This window comes from Mercenaria mercenaria, chromosome 17 (assembly GCF_021730395.1).
Source record: "Mercenaria mercenaria strain notata chromosome 17, MADL_Memer_1, whole genome shotgun sequence".
Lineage (NCBI taxonomy): Eukaryota > Metazoa > Mollusca > Bivalvia > Venerida > Veneridae > Mercenaria > Mercenaria mercenaria.
The window spans coordinates 30,419,968-30,443,720 of record NC_069377.1 but is presented as its reverse complement, the minus strand read 5'-3'; the positions used below and the strand labels follow the sequence as shown (position 1 = coordinate 30,443,720).

The 23,753-nt window shown below is 35.1% G+C and overlaps 1 protein-coding gene across 5 annotated transcripts in view; it reads left to right on the top strand.

The window, feature by feature from the left end:
- LOC123536141 (beta-hexosaminidase-like) overlaps positions 1-18,825 on the top strand; it is a 47,465-nt gene extending 28,640 nt beyond the window's left edge. For all 5 annotated transcript variants that reach the window (XM_045318984.2, XM_053527549.1, XM_045318981.2 and 2 more), the window contains exons 2-13: positions 2,030-2,231; positions 3,209-3,261; positions 3,814-4,530; positions 5,056-5,367; positions 6,216-6,361; positions 7,409-7,904; positions 10,573-10,732; positions 11,005-11,089; positions 12,451-12,667; positions 13,695-13,944; positions 14,558-14,692; positions 15,772-18,825. In XM_045318984.2, the coding sequence (XP_045174919.2) occupies positions 2,098-2,231; positions 3,209-3,261; positions 3,814-4,530; positions 5,056-5,367; positions 6,216-6,361; positions 7,409-7,904; positions 10,573-10,732; positions 11,005-11,089; positions 12,451-12,667; positions 13,695-13,944; positions 14,558-14,692; positions 15,772-15,940 (2,874 nt within the window). In that variant the 5' untranslated portion in view covers positions 2,030-2,097 and the 3' untranslated portion in view covers positions 15,941-18,825. The remainder of the gene's footprint in view (positions 1-2,029; positions 2,232-3,208; positions 3,262-3,813; positions 4,531-5,055; positions 5,368-6,215; positions 6,362-7,408; positions 7,905-10,572; positions 10,733-11,004; positions 11,090-12,450; positions 12,668-13,694; positions 13,945-14,557; positions 14,693-15,771) is intronic.
- Positions 18,826-23,753: the final 4,928 nt, after the last annotated feature.

Here is a 23,753-nt window from a genome sequence, read left to right as displayed (position 1 = left end):
AGAAGTGATCATTGCAAAGCCTAGTTCTGCATACTGTAAAATCATTTAATTTCGTGGGCATGAAATTTCGTGGTTTGGGTCAATACGGCAATTTCGTGGGGCTATGAATTCGTGGATTTCAACTTTTGAACATAAAATGAATGAGAATTTCACTTGTTTGTTGGGATTAAATTTCGCGGGTTGACTCAACCACGAAATCCACGAAAATTAGTCCCCCACCAATACTAATGACTTTACAGTATCTTCGGCATGTTCCTGTGTGTTGTTTTCAACAGAATTATATCCCTTGGTTCTTCAATGATGCTTTTCTTTGATTTCCACCAAAATTTACAGGAGTGATCAGTGCCAAGTCTTATTGTGCATATTATCGGTATGTTTTGCCTCAGTGATTTTCCGTGCAGTTTTGGCTCATGATTTTATTTTGCAATATTCACACTACTGACTGTGTGCAATTAGACTGAATTTTACCAAATCCTTCAGTGATTAGTATGAAGCATAGTAGTGCATATTAATATATAACGTCATGTTCCAATTAATCTGATTTTAATTGTCTGCGAAACGTATATTTTTATGACGATTTTGTGCATAGAAAATAACTCATTTGTTAAAAAACTTTTTTTCTAAAATTCCAAGATGGATTCTAACTATGGACCAGAATTTCTCGTATCTATAATTTTTACTTACATGCGTACTGGTTACAGACCCCTAATTCAAATCATTCTGTGGTTCATAAAAAGTCAAAAAAGGAAAACATTATGTCTCATTTATGTACCTTTATAGAAAGTTATAGATTAGATTAACGAAACAACGGAAAGAAAAATAAAGGTTGAATAGTAAATACTAGTATTAATATTTTCAAATGTGAAATTCGGACCTTCTAACAAGGTAAATTGCATGTAAAATTAACGTTTAAGTTATCTCAGCGACTATGGAAACCAAATATGAATGGTACTTGAATATTAATTATTAAGTTACTAATATTTTATCTTTTTTTACATGTTGGCCACAAATGCTTCATAAGTACAAAGTACAAAGTGGATGGAAGTATTCGAATAAATTGGTATTTGTTGAAAATATACCAATTATTTGACAAAAACATTTATGGATATTTACATTTATACACGAATAGTTAAGAAAATGGATTTATTTGTGCAAAATGAATTGCATTCTTTACATTTGAAAATCACGGTATGGTATTTCACCTTAAAGACCCACCACAACCTAGTGACGTACTTTTTCCACACACATGAACTTATGATGAAAATCATTCTAATAATACTGTTAAATTATAGGTGTGCCGGTGGTCTAGTGGTAACACGCTTGACTGTCAATCCAGAGGTCCGGGGTTCGAATCTCGGTCCAGGCACTGGAAATTTCTGAGATGTCTTGAGTGTCTCCCACCCGACTAAACTTGTACTGGTTCTTCCCAAGAAAGACGGTTTCGCGTGTATCGGTGCAATACAACGGGCACGTTGAGGAACCAGACTGTCTATTCGCAAAGAGCTAGACTAAGTTAGCAGGACAGGCCTGTATCTAAAATGATTTCTCCCTATCTGTTATCTGGTCAGATCGCTCTGTGTCTGTACTAGTAGAGGATGAATTTCGCGCCCTGTGTGGCTGCATTTGCTAGATGTAAAGCGCCTGTGAACGTGTTTATCATGAAAAGGGCGCTATTTAAATTATTTATAATAAAAAATGAACCTTAAAAACGGTTTTCTTGATAAAAGAACAAGCTCTTTAGTCGCCACTATATTTAGTTGTGCTGATCTGCCCGTTACACAGTTCCTTCCGTAATGTGCTGCAAAATGTGTCTTCATTAGGATTATTGTCGGTTGCCATGACGTGTCCACGAGTGCGAGTCAAATCTCTCTGTGTCATTGTAATTGAAGTGTTAGGAATAATTTATTGTTCTGTGGTACACATCTTTTCAAATAAACATGTTTTGCTTTATATATGATTATTGAAAATCACCATACATTTTGCAACCTTCGTACATGTGGAGGATAACAAATAAATAATTATGTTACAGATAACGCATTAACCATGACGCCATGGACATGAAAGGAAGTGAGACAGACTATTTCTCCGTATGAAGGTATGCAACATCACAACCAAACAATGCCATGCTCTCGGCGTTATATCGTACATAAACTGATGTACCATGTGTCCAGAAACTATGTCTACTTGCTGTTATTGATTGCAGCCGTCATTTTGCTCATTAAGTGTAACAGGTACAATTTTTCCCTTCTTATTATTAAAAAAACAACTATCATTCAGAGTCACTGTCTATGCTTTTATATGTACATGTTTAAATACTTTCGAAAACCGGTTATTAATTGTAAGTAAATAATTTAAAAGTGCTTTGTATTAAATTCATTCAGTAAATATTGGCCTAAATTGTTCACCTTCTTTTGTAACTATAGTCTTATTTGAATTCATTATTCTTCATAGCTGCCACAAGACAGCTGGAACACACGTGTGCCTGGATGATAATATGCCCTGGTTTGTTGCCAAAAGTATTAAAAAAAAGAGCGTATAAGGAAAATTTTTACGGGCGCCGCCATATTTGTATGTTTATATTTACTTCCGACGACAGAGAGCAGTATACGCTTGATCATGCGCATGTGCAGTTACTGTAATACTTCCTGTTACTTTATATACTGCACAGTAGCAGGTGATCAAACAAGGTCATGGTCTGAGTAATTGTAAATAAGAAGTGGAAAACAATTTGAATCCTTGAGCTGGCATATTTTCAGATGTCATATACATGTGCGCTAACAAGTAACGTGGCAAAACGATATATATCATGACCCCATTCCTCTTTAATTAAGTTTATGTCTTTAAACAAGGTGACACTGAAATATTTAAAAGGTAGCCCCCAATCAAGTCCTCGTCCCTCCCTTAAATTAAATGTCTTTAAGCATGGCGACACTTAAACATTCAATAGGTTGTAAACATTCAATAGGAATGACCCCTCCCTCCCTCCACCCACCACGCACGCATCTTTACCGGGACCACATCCTTCTTTTAAGATGAACGTCCTTAACCGACACTGATATGTTACCCCCTATCTTGACTTTATTTTTCTTGAAGCTTAAACGCCTTTAGCAAAGGCTACATTGAAATATTTGATAGCCCCAATTCTGGACCCCATCCCTCTTTTAGTTTAAAAGTTTCCCGAATTTATTCAGTTTCATTCTTATTGCAGTAAATTTGACAGATCAAATACAGGGTCGAAATACAGCTTTTCATTGTTTGGAGGTAAGTTCCATTACTTACATGTATATTGTTTAACTGTACATGTTGATGCATTATGAAGTAAAATTAGTACATATTATACTAGTACATTTACTTTGGTAAGTTAAGAGAACCAAATAGGTTACCAATATATAACATGAGCAGTAGTAATAGTGTTGCTATAGTACTAAAATATCATTGAAAACAAAATCTCTTGCTATAAATACTATTTCACGGCAACACCAAAAAAAAAAAAAAAAAAAAAAAAAAAACAACAACAACCCCCCCCCCCCCCCCCCCAACGCCCTCCTCCCAAAACTTAAAGCGATAGCAAAAATAACATTTAAAAGCCAACAACACCCTCTCCTCCAACACCCTCCTCCCAAAAGTTAAAGCGATAGCAAAAATAACATTTAAAAGGCCAGCATTGGCACATTGCAAGAACATTTCTTAAGCGTGAACATCGTTCAGCTAGAAAGTTAACATTCCTGTCCTCTGCATAGGTAACTCTTTAAGGCATTTCTTCAGTTTCATATACATGTAATTATAAATTTATTTTTTTCTTCTTGTTTTTAGAGCGTAAGCTTCCAGAACCAACACAAGCAGAAATAGACTACTTTGCAGAATATGTTAATCTAAGTTTTGCTGTGGAAGATAATTTCATCAGTGGTGAGATGATGGGAGGCCGTGGACAATTCCTTGGTAGAATTTCTTTGGCCAATACAGGGAACAAGGAAATACCAACAAAACGGTGGCAGCTTTACGGGTACTCCATGAGACTTGTAGAGATGGATGAATATCCATATCCGAATGGATATCATTTAAACACTTGTGGTCTTAAACTCTTTCACGTTGGTGGAAGTTTATATAGATTCGAACCTGACGGAGATAACTTTGTTGCACTCAAACCTTATGAAATTATGACGTGTAGGTTCAAATCACAAGCGTTTCAAATTGCAAGGTCCGATTCCATGCCAAGATGGTACGTAACAAGTAGCTCAACAATGCCGAAAGTTTTAGAAAACACTGATGATGAGGGACTTAAATATGTTAAAGACTTCAATAACAAAGAGCAATACAAAAGAAGAATGGATGACAAAAGTAGTCCCTATTCCACCCAGACTAGATTCGAGATGTATGAAACTGGGAATACAGAAATTGATTCAAGATTGAAAATCATACCGACCCCGTTAATAATGCAGGTGAAAAACAAGTGGGAGATGGAATTTAACACCAACAAGTGGGTTATAGTGAAGTCTGATGTATTCTTGGAAGAGGTTAAATTCTTTTCGGGTAGCTCAGGGTACTTGAATTGATTGAAAGTTAATCACTGCTTACAAAATTCTGCTATCTCAAACACATTTTCAAGTTCCGCCTCGAAAACACGTTCACATAATGTCATTTTACGTCGAATTTCGGTTTTCTAGAAATTAAACGCTCGATCCTTTAGATTTCGACATGCCATGTTTAAACTTTATTTAGCTTATATCTGTGTAAGTTGCATACGAGTTTTTTTTTTACTTGCTTGTTTAGAGGTACGTTTCAAGGAGTTATTTCGTGTGAATACATGTAGATGAAAGAATGTTGAAAAGCAAAATTTCCCAGAGTAGTCCAATACTTTGTTAACTTAAAGTCATACCTATAATGGAATTTTTTTGTTTCAATTTATGCCTTTTACTTTTTTAAGCTTTGTATAGACTAAAAAGAGAAAGAGTACACCAATCTTCCTTCCTGTCTGCTTAACTCGAATATTGTTGGCAGGAGGAGAAAAACAAATTGTTTGTAAAGGATGATATAAGACTATTTGTTTCTTTGCAGATAAACTTTCAATGAACATTGTAAAATCTAAACCAATGCGGAAATATATAGAAGTCAGAAAGGCATCCGTTTCTGTAGATATCGATGGGAAATCTCAAGAACGAGAAGATGCTTATAGCATTGAAACAATGCCACAAAAGGAATACATTTTAATCACTGCGGCAACAAACGAAGCCGTCTTTTACGCTTTCCAGACCCTCAGCAGTGCTTTATTTACTCCGGATGCTCGTGAAACCGTCGGCATTCCCGTTATGTTACCAGAGTTTATCATCAAAGATGCCCCAAGGTTTTCCTACAGGGGCCTGCATATAGGTATATTATATTTGAAATATTCAGAATAATCCGATATTAAATTGTATCTATATAAGCCATTCCATGATAAAACCTTTATGAGAAACGTAATTTTAAGTTTGCATTATTCAGAATAAAAATCGTTGTTTTGTTGTGTTTATGCAGAAAATAGAGTTTTTAGTGTAATTTAGTTTTCCAAGATAAAGCGAATTCTACAATATATTATGAATATTTTTTTTTCATAATAACATAAGTTGAAAATAACCCACGAACATTGGAAAGATAAATCGTTATTTCTTTCATGTCAAACAGGATTTTCCTTGTTGTTGTTTTTTTTTTTGGCCGGTACTGAAAAAACTCGCCTTACATCCCAGGCTCTCGTGATGTAATTCATGAATGAATGCGAAAGTCTGAATGCTGCTAAATAAATCATTTCTTAAAAGTTTTATTTATTTCTGTTATCTATTTAAGAAAACAGTAGATCTGTGCAAGAATGTAGATTCAAACGGAGATAGAAGGGGAGTGATCGTTTAATGGCTAAGGTATCGAACGCATAACCCGGGGGTCGTGGGTTCGGCCCCAACTGGGTCACGACAACGCCTTCTCATACGACACCAGTACTTTTTTCGGAAAGCGGACTCAAAAATGGTTCAAACAAGCTCGAAGCTTTCATCACGATCGAGCTAAAATGAATCAGTATAAATTAAACCGCGAGATTTTGCTATTATTTTGATAGACTGCTCTCTCTCTCTCTCTCTCTCTCTCTCTAAAAATGGACATATACTGTTGGTCAAAGATTAACACAAACACAGTAATAAGGACCTAAGATTTTATAAAAATAACATTTTACATAATTTATTTTTTTTCAGATGTGTCTCGCAACTTTATAGAAATTGACGAAATTCTAAAGATTATAGATGTGATAGCGATGTATAAAATGAACAAACTACATCTACATTTGTCAGACGATGAAGGCTGGAGACTTCAAATACCAGGAATACCCGAGCTTACACAGGTAGGTTTATACTTCGGAAAAATCACGGTTACGCCAGAGTTTCTTTATATGAGATGGATGAATTGTTCCCCAATAATAGAATTTGTAATATTGGAGGACAATCATATCTAAGCAACATCGATATGCAATAAAAGTCATAGGTCACCAGTATTGAAAAGGAGTTATCTGCCTTTGAAAATGGCATTCCCTCCTTCAATATCCAAAGTTTGAAGAAATTCTATTTTTGGGAAAGAATTCACACATCTTATATACAGAGACTCTATCGTACAACTTTAAGGTAGCGGACGCGCATTGATAATCAGAAAATTCTGTTCGTTTATGTAATCTATGTACGCGATTTCGGTATTCTTCGGTTGTTATGTAAAAACAATTTTCTGTTAATGTCCGAAGGATGCCGAGACAGCATATAAGAATACATATTCGCACGGGAATATCCGACTTCTATTACGGGACTGCATCCTTGAGTTTAAATAAACCCCTTAAAATTCAAAGAAATATCAGTAAATTTATATTAAGGCAATGACGTAAATAGAATACCTCTTTGTTAAATGTTTTAGTTAGATCTATTCGCAGTGATATTTGTCCAAATTAGTTCATTGAAATTTCCACAAAAGAGTTTAACCATTACCTTGCTACATTTTTGTAATGAACTTGTCCATCTTCCAATTTGAACAGTACCATTAACTGTTAAAAGGGGTGCTTACCAAAAAAGGTACTGACTTAATAGCGAACAGTGCAGATCTACACTGGTCGCAAAGGCAGAATCAGTCGTGTCCAGCATGATAAGGGTTAGGGCATGATCGACCGCTGCTGCATTAGATTTATTTCTCGTGGACATTTATACTAAGTATTAAATATCAACTATTGTTAAACCAAGTAATTGTTATACATATATCCCTGCATTTAAATGTATAAAAAATATATGTCCACCTCTTGTAAAGATATATTGTACATGCAATATGATTGCAGAAAGTATGTCTCATAAATAATGCTTGAACTTTGTAAAAGCAAAATTTTAATGCAATTTTTGTTTTAATCCTTTTATAGATAGGGGCATCTCGCTGTCATGATCTTCGGGAAGAACAATGCATTTTACCTATGCTTGGTTCAGGGCCATATTCAAACACTTCTGGCTCTGGATACTACGATATTGGCGACTACAGAGAAATTCTCGTGTATGCCAAAGAGCGTCATGTGGAAATTATTCCAGAATTTGATATGCCGGGACATAGTCGTGCGGCTATAAAGTCAGTACACTCGAGTTCGCAGCGGTCTATGCGCAAAGACATGAAAGCTGAGAGTTTTTCCATCATAGACCCAGACGACCATCCGAATTTTAGGTCAGGACAACATTTCTCTGATGACGTAATGAATCCGTGTTTGGAGTCTACGTATACATTTGTCAAAAAGATTATAACTGAAGTGAAAAAGATGCACCAAGATATTCAACCACTAAAGTTTTATCATTTTGGAGGGGACGAGGTCGCAGACGGTGCGTGGGATGCGTCTCCCGCATGCCAAAAGCTGATGAAGAAAAGGGGAGGTAAGTTGTATCTAATTATTTATTCCACATCTAAGTACAGTTTTATCAGGAGGGAATAAATTCACAGACGGAGCGCGTGATGAGTATGCAAAAACCTGATGTTCCTACCAACCTACCTTGATTTCAATCAACAATTTGGGCAAAGTGTACTCAAATAATTATCAGTGTAGAATGGCTCCCAGGAATACACACGCATGGAAGGTACATGCATTGAAGGTACACACGCATTGAAGGTACACATGTATTGAAGGCACGCATTGAAGGTACACTATTAAACCCATGTTAAAGCTAACACTATATTATACACTCGTCGCATACATCCACTAGGTGCGAATTAATGTTGGAATAACACACCGCTGATACCCGATAGCCGGATATTCGGATCCACACCTACAACCGGTAATATATTGTTTTTCTTCCATACCATCTCAGAAAAAAAAGAATAATAATAATAATAATACTGAACGAAATAATTTTTCACAGCATATTTCTCAATGAAGCGTATCTAAACGAAGCGAGAAAAACAGAAATGTCATGACGTCGAGTCAAATGCGCGTAAGAACGTAGAAAGTAGAGTTACTATTTCGTTACCTATTGTAGATCAAGTTTATTAACATCTTCTTCGTACATAGCTTGTAATGAATCGAGAACTATACAATAAAGGACAACAGCCCCTATTTCACGAAAAAAACTTTAGTTATTGCTTTGCTAAGTCTGTTATTTCAGATGCTTGTTTTTGCCCTTCATGCATCTTTAATGTTGACGGTTACATCTATATCAGAACCGTATTTCATAGATCAAGACACAACAATGCTGAATTTTATTGAAAACGAAGTACAGAAATAAGAAATATACTTATTAAAAGTTATATTGTGCTTAAAGATAACATGGTGTAATAGCCATATGTCATAATTTGTAACTGGATGGTAATATGTAAATGAAACTTGGTCACTTTAAAGACATTCAAAATTAAAAACTTTTCAACGGGAGATTTTTCAAATTTTATCTTTTTTTTAGGGGGGGGGGGGGGGGGGGGATAATCGGTATTGAAGTTAACATTGATGCCTATGGGAAATAAATAATATCTTTGATTATAAGAATCTGAACCTGAGTTTTGGGAACATTTTGCGGTAGAAAGCTGCATTATATGATTCTGATACAAATATCAAAAAGAAATCTAAAATTCCCCGTCGGGAAAAGGGGAAAATCATTTTTTTTCTAGTTTTCAGGGGAGATAACTCATGAAAAACCAAAATAATCAAGGGGGGGGGGGGGGGGGGGGGTAATCTTAAGGAAATTTTGAGAACTTCTGTCACTACATAACTTGTCAATATACGCCTTCTTTCTATCGTTTGACATTTTTAAAGCTTACATTATCAAGTTGTATGTACGCTTTTGGTGAAATTGAGGCCTACTACACCATGTTATCCTTAAATAGAAATATCATATTTGCACGACTGAAATAAGTACTGCAGACAAATACTAGATCTACTAGTCATAGCATAATTTAGCTATAAGTACATTATTTAAAGAAAACATATAAAATAACAATAACTTATATTGTAATAAGCAATAATACGATTTTAAATTAACAAATTTAACTAAGTCAGTAATCGCGTAAGTTCTTTTGTGAAATTGGGACCAGAGCTATGAAGTTACTTACTTTTATTCCTGATGTATTTAAAAGATAAAAGAAATTAAACATGAATCCACTACATAAAACTAATGTAGTTAGCTCGTTATGACGTCATTACAGCACGAGGGTCACCTTACACACCGGGGTGAAATACGATGTGTTAAGGCACTGATGGAAACACTAAAAAGCTTTATGACATATCATTTTATTCAAGAATCAGGAGCCATCAGTTGCACTATCCACCTGCGACGATATTTCGGTTGCGTAGTCATTTGAGAAATACGTCGTTCTTAAGCAATTTCAGAGAGGTCTTTTGCCACTTTTCGTAACTATATTCTTGTAGAAGTGTATTTATGGAATAAACAGACATCATTTGGAATTTATCCCTATTAGAAATGATTAGAAATATATGTTCTATTCATTTTTTTATAACATTTTGTAATTACACTTCTATAGACAAAGAGAAGTAATAATCATTTTACAAACTTGCAAGTGTGTTTACTTGGGTTTTGGCAACCAGGTAAGGTTTGGCATCCAGGTAGGGAACCAGTGAAATTATAACATACATGACGCAAATTCTAAAATTCCTAGCGATATGTGGAACACGCACGACCTTAAAATGTTGATCACGGACAACGAGGCCGATTGACCTAATACAGGGATGCTGTGAAGCTAAGAACGCTGTCCAATATTTCTCGTGCGATTGATTTGATAGAAAGACATGAGTTTTGACATTTTCTTGTTTTAGAGCTTTGTTGTATTACCATTAATTGAGCCGCACCATGAGAAAACCAACATAGTGCGTTTGCGATCAGCATGGATCCAGACCAGCCTGCGTATCCGCGCAGTCTGGTCAGGATCCATGCTGTTCGCTTTCAAAGCCTATTGCAGTTAGAGAAATCGTTAGCGAACAGCATGGATCCTGACCAGACTGCGCGGATGCGCAGGCTGGTCTGGATCCATGCTGGCCGCAAACGTACTATGTTGGTGTTCTCATGGCGAGGCTCAATTAATATTTGCTTTCTACTTCAGAAAACATGAGTCATTACGATTTGATGAAGTATTTTATAAATAATCTTACCCGCATTGCATCTGATGAGTCTGTGTCGGTGGGCGCTTGGGAGGACGGAATGATCTCACATGACAGCCTTGACGTCGGAGTACCATTTCCACGTGACGCTTTTAAAAATGAGTAAGTTTAACAATTGTATAATTATATTAACTTCTTTTATTAAGGGAATCCATATTGAAATATATATTCATGTCTAACACGGCCAGATTCTTTTTCTTATTAAGCAAAGAAGACTGAAATTATGTTGTTGTTATGCCATAAAACAACCGCCTATACGTCAAGAATATGACCTCATAGCGTAAAACTTCATAGCGACACGACCTATAAATCAAGTTGTGTTTAGGTATTCGATTAATTATGGAATCTTATCCGTCATGTTTTCTTACTTTTAGAGATATATATGTGTATGTATGGAAGAGACCCTCTGAAAGACGCACTCCACACCGGACGAAACTTTTTGCGAATAAAGGGTATAAGGTATACTAATGAGCCGCGCCATGAGAAAACCAACATATTGCATTTGCGCAGTCTAGTCGTCAGGCTCCATGCTGTTCGCTAACAATTGCTCTAATTGCAATAGGCTTTGAAAGCAAACAGCATGGATTCTGACCAGACTGCGCGGATGCTGGTCGCAAACGCATTATGTTGGTTTTCTCACGGTGCAGCTCATATTATGTTCAAATAAAGTACACTTTTCCGCAAAAACTGAATAAATGTTTTAATGTTCGTGAACTGTTAGACACTAATGTTTTGTTTTGTAATTTTCTTTAAGCGGATACGGATCTATCAAATGTATTCACTTTGGGAAATCATCAGTTAAGTTGTATTTGATGATGACATTTGTTTTATATTTGAGCGCATACTATGTTGTTAATGTACAGCCAAAGATGTTTTCGCTGTTTCATGTATAGCTGTGTAAGCTTCTATTACAGAATGGAGTATTGCGGAATATGTAAATCTACTTTATATTTTATTGTATGGACGGAAGAATAAAAAGAAAATGGACGGAGTCAAGAATTTTTAAGCTGCGTTTCGGAAGGCATTTGTTTTACTTTCTATTCAGAAAAGGGTCTATGTGTCAGTTGCTCTTCTAGATATTTCCTAGCTATTGAACTGTCTTTCTTTTTTTTACAATTCTAGATATGTAATTCTGGTAAAATTTAGTCTTAGAACATACCACATACGTCAGCCTTTTAAAGGCACTGACCTCCAGATTTTGGCTTAAATGTTCTTTGGTCATATAATGAACATTAGAAGATGAGTTATTGTTTCTAATTGATTCTAAACTATCTATAAAATACATAATGATAATAATAATAATAATAATAATAATAAATAAAAAAAATAAAACGAGCCCGAGACTGGAATCGAACCCGGGCCGCTACGGCAATAAAAGTTTTTCTACGTTTTTGACCAAAGCACCACGGAGGAATACATGTATAACGGTCATTAAGTATAATGTTTTATTATCAAGGCAGTTTACTTCCGGTACCCCGTTATAAACGCTTGGAAAAAATAGTAAAAACAACGTGTTTCCATAACATATAATCTATTAATAACCAAGTTTCAAAGCTCTCTTAAGGAAAACAGCAATAACTTTTCTGATATCTATTTTTTCTCTCTGTGTGTGTGTGTGTGTGTGTGTGTGTGTGTGTGTGTGTGTGTGTGTTTTGTCCTACGGTCTGAAGACCAGCGCTTTTAAATCTGCTTCCAGCTGGGACCAAAAGCATCTTATCATACACACGTACCCTGTTTCCATGTAGAGAGCTGTGTGTTGCTGCGTCGATTGAACATTTTTTGTTGTTTGTTGACATTTTATATTTTTTAACAATTTACAGGTAATTCTAGCCTATGGTTCGTATTTATATTTTGATCACCCTTACGAGCCAGACCCGGAGGAGAGAGGCTTGTATTGGGCAACGAGAAAAATATCAACAAGAGATGCATGGGAATTTACACCCTCAATCATGTTCAATGACAAACATCTTGACTGTCCCAAAGTAATCAAAGATAAAACAGAATGTTTTGATCTCATGAAACCGGAAAACATCATGGGTAAGCTACTTCGATATATATCGGTAGAGCGAGATAAGCTCAAGTTGTAAGGTAACTGCTTTTCCAACCGTCCTAAGAGAAGAGTGGAACTCTTCTAAATCAGGATTTTCCTGGTTCCCGTCTCGTGAATGTTGCGCTGAATAAGCAGCGCAAAGTCACAAATACTTTTCGCCAGAGTCTGTGGTTGATCGGTGACTTTATAGGTAAGAGTGAATTATATTAGCGTGACGAGAGGTTTTCAGCTTAGTTCTAGGATAGATACAAAAATGTTTAGAATACAAGAGGCTTTGCAAGAGAACCTTTGCATAATGATGGGGCATCCGTGGCCGAGCGGTTAAGGTCGCTCACTTCAAATCACTTGCTTCTCATCGATGTTGGTTCGAGCCTTACTCGGGGCGTTGAAGTCTTCATGTGAGGAACCATCCAGCTGGCTTACGGAAGGTTGGTGGTTTTACCCAGGTGCCCGCTCGTAATAAAATAATACTCTGGGGTCTTCCTCCACCATCAAAGCTGTAAAGTCGCCATGTGACCTATAATTATGTGGGTGCGACCTTAAACCTAACAAAATGAATAAATTCGCACGATGATACATTTATAATGTTATCTATGTTAAAGTCATGTCAGATATATTTGAGAAATATGATTATTTTCGAATACACATTGTGATCAGCTGATAATTTGAGGAATTCTTTCAATAAATAGCATTTTATACTGCATGGTGACATGAACAAACTAAGAACATAAAGCAAAATTTTTCCTTTTTAGTTGTCTGTCTTTTTTCCTAATATCAAATATTTGAGGTTCCTTAATTTTGTTCTCGATATTTTTGTTAATCCTCTTAACTATTCAAAAGTCACTGAAATTGTATGTTCGTATGTATGTATTTGTGCATACATGTATTTGATGCTTTTTACAATCCATATTCAAGTATGTTATGCTAATAGTCGGGTGGCTGTTGGACTCCTATTATACAAGGGAGCATAATCGGGGCCTCACAAAAAAACAACAACAACAATTGTACTTGTAGGAATGCAGGCAGAGCTATGGACGGAGACAGTGCGGACAAACGAGCAAGCGGAGTTTATGTTGTTTCCAAGACTTCTGGCAGTTGCGGAGAGAGCATGGCATAAGGCAGCGTTCGAAAGCTTGCAAGGGAAAGCAGCAGAGAAAATGAAAGCATTGGAATGGGAAAAATTTGCTGATGCAGTGGGATATCATGAATTACCGAGGCTTGACAAGATGGGTGTCCGCTATAGAATTTCTCTTCCAGGTGCCGTGTAAGTAAAAAGACCTATTTCAGTTAAACATAAATGTAAAGATGAGGATTGTAATTCCAGAGAAGCACACTGCGGCAAACAATAACGAATAAAATGTATTTATTATGACAGTGTCAATCATATAAATCTACTCTCTGCTGCACATTGTCATTTGTTCATGTATATAAAATCAGTGTCCACGAAAATGATTCCCCACACTCTGCTGCACACTGTCATTTGTACATGTATATAAAATCAGGATCCACGAAAATGATTCCCTGAGACCTATAACATTGTTATATTGTAAGACTCTTGTTCTTATTTAAACTTTGAATGGTTAAATGATACATTTATAGTGGTACATTTCATATTAATGTTACTAAGTTTACAATATTATTCTTAAGCTAAGGAAACTTAAAACAAACATTTTAGTTAAAACACAAATAAGGTAAAAAAAGACATGACGGATAAAAATCAAACCTACAGACAGGCAGACAGACAGACAGACATATTATATGAGAGACGCAGCAGATACTTAGATTTTTATTTGTAATAAGGTTATACTATGTCTGGAGAAGTATAAAATCCAAAACCTAGATGGATGTTTTATAAATTTTACGTTTCATTTTTTCAGTGCGATAGCTGGAAAAGCTAACTTTAACACAGAGTTTCCAGGATTAGATATAGAATATTTCTCAGCAGATACAGACTCGTGGAAACTCGCCTCGCACGGTATGCTCGTGGAGCAAGCAATTAAAATAAGAACAAGGTTTGTCTTTCTTGTTGTCTAAAGGTTATTTCCCTTCCTAAATTATCCATGCTTTAGTCAGCTTATTTTCGAAATTAACTTTCTTTTAAAATTTCAACTTGTCTGAAGGTTGCGACACGTGATGACATTCGGCAATTTCCGTACTATTTCGTATAATTTCGGCATTCTTTGGCATTATTCGGCCGTAAATGTAGCCTAATATGAGTAATGGTTTCAGTGATAGCCAGAAAATTCCGAAATCACATACGGGGAATACGTAATTGAACGGAAATAACTGATCGTTATTACGGAGCATCTACCATTAGCCACCTGGTTTTAGCAGCTGGATTGCATCATTCTCTTGGCTAACTGATACAGTTTTGACTGTAATGCATTTGTCCAACGAACACAGCTAGAAGTATATCGGTTCTATATACCTAGCTGTGCAGGAATTTTTTTTTCACATTCTCTGTTAACACATGAGAGCAACACATTATCAATAGAATTATTCTATCATCTTCAAAGTTTAAACAGTATGTGAAATAAATGTGTGATAAAGTAAATGTTACAGAATTTACAATTATTTACAAAATGTTAGAGTCACATGTTATATAATATTCGGATATGGAATTACTCAGCTTTTAGTTTTTGTGATGAGTTATACCTGAATTATCTGTTACCGCTATTATTACCCAAATAGATTCACCTAGTCCTAGAACGATACCTGTGTCAACAAATTTCGTTATTGTTAACTAGGAATACGTGATTATATGTGTGTATGTGTGTGTTGTATTTTCTTTATTTAATGACAAAGTATGTACGTAGAAGTCATAGAATGATAAAATATAATTTCTGTTCTGTTCTGTTCTGTTCTGCTCTGCTCTGCTCTGCTCTGCTCTGTTCTATTAATGCGTCATAATATTTGACGGGTCGAATCATCTTGGAAAACTCATTCAGGATCGCATTAGTAATTGTTGGCATGCTCTTCATGTTAGAATCTCCAATATGTGAAACACCGTATAACTTTTTTTTTTTAATTTATATGTATTATGGACTTTGCCTTGTTTATAGAAATGTACCTATTGACTGTTTTCTTCCAGGTCTACGGACGGAAAGCGATACAGCAGAGAGGTGTGGCTAGACCCGACAGCAACAAACACTGCTATGTCTTTACTGAGCCACAACAATTTATTTTCATATAAATTAATATCTGTAACAATGTTTCTATATTTTACTAATATTTTGTTAATATTTCAGTGTTACACTTGATTTTTATTGTTTTACAGGGGAATTTAATATTATATGGCGTAAACTAGTCAAGGTGCTTCCGGATAACCTTATCATAGATGGTTGTAGTTAGCGTGGCATTAATGAAGTATGTGATGGGTTAAAATAAAGGTGATGCTAGCCTAAACTCTAATCTCTTTACGCTGGTTCGTTGTTGTGTCATTTTCTTTCGGCAAATAGAAATATAACATCAGAAACCTGAAAGTGTAAATTGGTCAATATGCTATTCGGTTTAGAGCCGTTCAGTTATGTAACGGCGGGCAGTTAACCTAACCAGTGATCCTGGATTCTGTACCAGTACAAACCTATTCTCTGCAAGTAACTGCCAACTTAACAAAAATCAGAGGTGGGGGTAAAATGACTTTCCGCTGTTCATTGATGTGTAGGCTGATCCTGTTTGCTATATATATATGCGGTATACCATAATACTTCTTTTAATTGTCTTGTATGTCATTAACTGTGCCATGATACTGAATGATCTGGGTTTGTTTAGGAATGTTGTGTAGATTTTTTTCGCTTAGTTAAGTGTTTTCTTTAGAGTTGATATAACTAATTATATATAACAAAATGTGCATGATCTGTATAGGCAAATTATGGTAATGTACATATATTTAACTAAATATATTTGGTCTGAGTAGGCCAGTCATGGTAATGTACACAAATTTAACTAAATATATTTGGTCTGAGTAAGCCAATTATGGCAATGCACACATATTTAACTAAATCATGATATATATTTAACTAAACTAAATATATTTTGGTCTGTGTAGGCTAATTGTGGAATGCACACATACCGGTATTTTACTAAATATATTTGGTCTGTGTAGGCCAAGTATGGTAATGTACACATATTTAACTAAATATATTTGGTCTGTGTAGGCCAATTATGGTATTGTACATACATTTAGATAAATACGCATATGTGTAGACCGGCTGTAGTAATCCCATTTAACTAAATGTAGGCCGATAAGGGTAATGCTGACATATTTAACTAAGTGTGCATTATCTGTTTAGGCCGATTATACATGTAGTAATGCTCACATATTAAACTAACTATGCATGTTTATGGTAATGCTCACATGCTTTAACTAACTATGCATGCTCTGTTTAGGCCGATTATGATAATACTCACATACCTAACTAAACATGTAAGGTGCTTTAAAGGTGGTCAAACACATTTGAGCAACATTTTATGACATTTTTCAGTTTTCGAATATTCTGGTAGAGATTTATTTTTGAACTAAAAGATCCATTAGATATAGTAAGATCTCCATTGGAAATGCACAATTTATTACTTTTTATGAAATTTTATAATAACCACCCATTGATAGAAGGGAATTCAAAAAGTGGACTATTGCTTTTGATTCAAATATAAAAAATTTACTTTTACATTTGCACTGGATAAATATTTGGATATTTCAAATACCTGAAACAAAAACCAAGTATTAAAACAACATGTAGCTTTGAAATTCATCTACTTTCTTTATATCTCGGTTGCGCAAACAAGATAGACAAAGGGAGGTAACAAACACTTTAGAAACTTGCATTTCTAATGAATTTTGGCAAATATGTACCTGTCAATGCAAATCTTTGACAACTTCAATATAATTCATATCATTCAGTAGGCAAAACATGTTTGTTAAATTTATATGTATTATAAATTAACACTATCTTGGTTGGACAACCAAGATAAGAAAAAGAAATTTTAAAAAGAACTTTCAGTGAAAATCTGATGTTTATAAAGAACTTGGTGAATACAAATAAGTATAAATGATCAGTAATTTAAGTTTCTAACAAGTCCATTGGTTGATCAAAATCTGATTAACCACCTTTTGATAATACTCACACCTGACTTCATGCACGTTCCAACAGTAGTTTTAATAGCTACGTTAGGAAAGATTGATTAATATACTTTAAACTGCTTAATTGGATTTTACACACTTACGGTAATTATTTTAACTGAGTAATTAATGACATTACTTTTTTTTAATAAATTGTAATACTTTAACGTAGCAGATTTCTATCTCTGTATAAACTACAAATCGTTGCCTTACTCTGATAGTGCGCTTAGTTTCAGTTTTGAAAATATAAACCATTAATCTGCTGGCGGCAAGTGATTCTGCCTTTGCAACCAGCGCAGATCAAGATCAGTCTGCACATCCGTGCAGTCTGATCATGGTCTGCACTGTTCTCTATCCAGTCAGTAAATTTTCAGTAAAAAAACCTACAAATTATAAATGGTACTGCCCAAGTTGATTGATAGACCAGTCCATTTTAGAAATTAAGCAGGCAAAAGGTTAAGCTATATGTAACACTGAATTCGTTTTGGACAGAGCTGTCTATCGGTGTTCATGAAATTAAGATTGCGAGTCACCTTAAAGACACAGATCTCCAGATTGTACGACAACAAATTTTTAAAAAATGTTTTTTTTTTTTTTTATTTCAGACAATTATTGCTATTTCTTAAGAATGCCTTTAAAGTTAGTTACTGACAGATTATAAGTTACGAAAACACATACGAATTGTCAAATTGGTCAGTGTTGAATTTGCCATAGTTTTTATTACAGGGATGCACCAGAAATTGATTTCGGTGCTTTATATTGTGCGAAAGAATCTAAATTAAATGCTTGTATGATCCTATATACTTCAGTTGATAGAGTACCTTTTCACAAGAAATATTTGTTTTAAACAATGACATAAAGAATAGACGCTGACGTTAGAAAAACTCAGTGTCATCAAAATTTAAACACAGATTCACACCAAAGACATTTTTTCATATGTCGGACATACATGTATATACATCTGTACGAAACCCAAAGATCAGGAAATATAAACCATAAGTATTTTATTAAAATGGTTTGAAATGACTTGGTGTATTACTTGTATGCTGCACTGTTGTTGTTTTTTTCATCTATTCGCCTAATATAGCTATCGATTCTTATTGTTTTGTTGGCAAAGACAAACTTAAGCTTGTCCCAATACCTTTATATCTTTGATGTCTATGCCCGCGCCGTTGCTTGTAATTTATCAAGTATTTGTCATTATCTAAAGGAATGTAATGATGGGGATGAAATGCAATAAAGAACATGTATTTATACTGTTACCATAACCAGCAGACCGAGTCAAGAACTTCACTTTTACACATCTTGCGCTACAGACAATATAATATATTTTCGCGATAAAGTTGCATTTTAAAATATTTAAAATCAAGATGTAATCGTAATAATTAAGAAAACTGATTGAGCTAGATGAGTTTCTACACCTATCTAACAAAATTCTTGTGAAAAGGTAAATTTGTATATTTGTTTCATAACCGCTGCTGTTAACCTAGAAAAGTTCGCGACGGCAGTATACCTTACCAATCAATTTAGTGTCATACTAAGAAACATCGATTTAGCGTAGACGCCAAGAAATGCAATAGCGTCATACTAAGAAGCATCGATTTGGCTTAGACGCCAAGGAATATAATAACATCCTAATAGGATACAGCGATTTAGCTTTGACGCCAAGAAATGTAATTGCATCCTACCAAGAAACATCGATTTAACTTAGACGCCAATAATGTAATTGCATCCTATTAAGAAAAATCGATTTAACTTAGACGCCAAGAAATGTAATTGCATCCTATTAAGAAACACCGATTTAGCTTAGACGCCAAAAGATGTAATTGCATCCTACTAAGAAACATCAAATAAGCTTGAACGCCAAAAAATGTAATTATAACCTACTAAGAAACATTGATTTAGCTTATACGCCAAGAAATGTAATTGCATCCTACTAAGAAACTTTGATTTAGCTTATACGCTAAGAAATGTAATTGCATCCTACACAGAAACATCGATTTAGTTTAGACGCCAAGAAATGTAATTGCATCCTACACAGAAACTTCGATTTAGCTAAGACGCCAAGAAATATAATTGCATCCTACACAGAAACATTGATTAAGCTAAGACGGCAAGACATGTAATTGCATCATACACAGAAACATCGATTTAGCTTAGACGCCAAGAAATGTAATTGCACCCTACATAGAAACATCGATTTAGCTGCCAAGAAATGTAATTGCATCCTACATAAAAACATCGATTTAGCTTAGACGCCAATAATGTAATTGCATCCTACGCAGAAATATCGATTTAGCTAAGACGCCAAGAAATGTGATTGCATCCTACACAGAAACATCGATTTAGCTAAGACGCCAAGAAATGTGATTGCATCCTACTACGAAACATCGATTTAGCTAAGACGCCAAGAAATATAATTGCATCCTACACAGAAACATCAATTTAGCTTAGACGCTAAGAAATGTAATTACATCCTACACAAAAACATCCATTTAGCTTAGACGCCAAGAAATGTAATTGCATCCTACACAGAAACATCGATTTAGCTTAGACGCTAAGAAATGTAATTGCATCCTACTAAGAAACATCGATTTAGCTTAGACGCCAAGAAATGTAATTGCATCCTACTAAGAAACATCGATTTAGCTTAGACGCTAAGAAATGTAATTGCATCATGAGAGAAGTACAAGACACTGGATTAATTAAAATAATGAAAACAACCACCCAAAATCGTTTGAAGGTTTATTTAATTGTATAGTACGTTTCACAGAAGACTGGTAATTGAATGACAAATATCTCACCTTCAACGGCACTGGACGATGCGGGGAAGCACTGGTACAATATTTCATATCTGTACGTGTCTGCCATGTTAGCTCAGACATTTATATTTCAAGTAAATTATAAGTAAGCAAAGAGTTAAAGCGTTAAATAAATCTAAGATGGCGCAACCAACCCAAGTCTACTACAGTACCTATATTGTTTGGTTGTGTTCTGTTCTGTGCTTCCAAAGGATCTTCATGGAGTTCATTTCATCACCATTTTGTTTTAATAGTGAGTATTTCTACAAGTTTAAAGATATTTACAAGCATAAACATGTTAAAACGAACATATTAGAACGATTCTATTCACTTTGACTCGGTGTTATATTTTCTGGCACATTGGGAATATGAAGTCCTTTCCATTGTTTGGTTGCGTTATAAGCTTGCGAAGAATTTTATAGATTTTATCAACACACACATATTAAAACAGCACTCTTTAAGAGCCGTGTGGATGCGGTTTAAAGTATTCCCTTACTTTAACCTTTGTCGTCCTTCTAGAATCAGGCGTGCATTTAATTTATAAGTGTATTACACTTCAATTCAAGCCGTTGCCATGACCCGAAAGGTGTTGCGCATACTACAATTTCTCAGGTCAAAATCTACTGTTAGTTTGGTTGGATGTGTCCTATACTTCTATCGGATCGTTTTATCCCATAGCCTCTTAAATTTCTGAAAAAAAAAAGAACTGAGCCATCATTAAATTTGGGCAATACTATTTATTATTCGAAGGGGTGTTCAACGAAAATTTACTGACTGAATGCCAGCAAGCTAATGGTTAAAGATTTTAGTCTTGTTAAAAGGTGTTTCTTTCACGAAAAGTTTGTATTGCAATTTGTAAAAATAACCAACTTTCAGATTTACTCATTTAATTGAAAAACTAATAGGACAGAGGTATACCATCTGTTTATCTTATTCCTATATGTTTTTCATGTACAAAATGAGTTGTGAAAGCGAAATAAGTCTATAAGGGCATACTGATAAAGATGCAAATGGATTTTTTTGCTATTATATCCTTTCAAATTGTGCATTTAATATTTTTTCATTGGAATGCTTCATTGAATTACTGGTGTTTTCTATAGTTAACCGTAAAACTATAATTTTTTTTCTGACCGGGATTTTCTAATAATGCGGCGATTGCTGATTTTGTTATCTTTGAAAAAAATGAACATTGATATTTTTTTGTGTTTCTAGGATGCATGGAAACATTTCCAGTTGCGTAATTAGTCGGAATTTCAAATGCGACGTTTTTTTGGGCGCCGTACATAAGTGTCGTTCTGTCGCGTTGCATTCTAATGATTCTTCGTTATGTCGTTTTGGCGGGAGCGCTAGAACGAGGGAGCGAAACAACGCCAAAAGAGGAAATGGAAGTTACAATTCAATATCTGCATTAGTTTTGGAGATAGTAATTTGCACTCAAAACTTTAACCAGGATTTTCTAAGTCTAAAAGGGGGCGTAATTTAGCCAAAATAAATATCAGAGTTATGGGACTTGACCTAGTGAGGTTGGTAATTGACCTACAAAAAGAAAATGATAAGTTTCAAAGCTATATGCCTTAAAGTAATAGCTATATGTACTTGCAAGCAAAACTTAACCAGGATTTTCTAAGTCTAAAAAGGGGAATAATTTGGCCAAAATACATGTTAGAGTTATGGGACTTGATGCTTTTACCTAGTTTTATAACCCCGAAGACACATGTGAAGTTTCAGTTCAATATCTGCATTAGTTTTGGAGAAAGTAACTTGCCCGCCAGTTTTTAACCAGGATTTTTTAAGTCCAAAAAGGGGGCAATATTTGGCCAAAATGCATGTAAGAGTTATGGGACTTGATGCTGTCACCTGGTTTTATAACCTAGAAGACACATGCAAAGTTTCAATTCAATATCTGCATTAGTTTTGGAGATAGTAACTTGCATGTAAGACTTTAAACAGGATTTTCTAAGTTCAAAAGGGGGCTTCATTTGGCTAAAATACATGCCAGAGTTATAGGACTTGACTTAGTGAGGTAGGTAATTGACCTAGAAAAAGAAAAAAAAAAAGATTTACAGGCCTTTTGAACTTGATTACCGGACGCCTAGACAAATCAAACAGGTTAGGTCCGATTACCGGGCACATAGCCAAAATGCGCAGTGTCGTATTTTTTCCCGTGACTTAACGGAAGCTTCCGAGCACGAATATAAAAGCGCCCTCTGGTATCATAATGAGAAATGTACATTATTGCAACCTCATTATGCTTAGCGCTATGTTGCATTCTGCATTGTGACCAGTGAGATTGTGTTTGTTTAAAACTTTGTTAGCTGTTCATGCGTACGAGTAAGCACTTTCAACCTGTCAAGGAGCCACTTCTGTCCATATCATCAGTATATGGACAACATGAATACATGGGGAAGGTGTGTCTAGGTTAACCACAAGCTAATACACCGAGTGATGCATATCACATTGCAGCATGACCGAAAGCAAGATAATATTATAGATATATATGATATTAAAATGAAGCCTGTATAGTGGACGCAACTTGACCCCGATGGTTGACCTTTGTATTATAATACATAATGAAGCACAGCCTATTATTGAAAAGGAGTGTACGTAAAACACGAGCCGCATGAGAAAGTGGAAATATAAATTTGTGTAATTATAAATTAGTGTATTGGAAAGTTTTAACTGATCAAATGTAAGTATACATACTTTGATAGTGCACTGTATACAAACTAAATCCATATAAATATACATGGCTCCCCTAATCACCCTTTATTTCTACAATGAAATAATCGATATGAATAATCAGCTGAAGGTCAACCATCGCGGTCAAGTTGCGACTACTATATTAATGTCAGAAAGGATCACGTAAACACAGGGTGCGCAAATGGTCATGTAACAATGCAAAATGGGATGTCCCGAAGGAAGCATGTGAACATGAGAAAAACGAATGCATATATGTAAATCGCAAGATTGGAAATACGAAAGCACAATGCAGTTTTTGCTCTAATTCTGTTCCATAATAATACCTTGATCCATTGCTGTTTAATGTAAAGAATACTTTATAAACAATAGACTTATAGTTCCATTTAACTTTGCACAGTTCGGTTAGATAAATTAATCTACTCTCATTTGCATATCAGAAGGGAAGCATCCAAT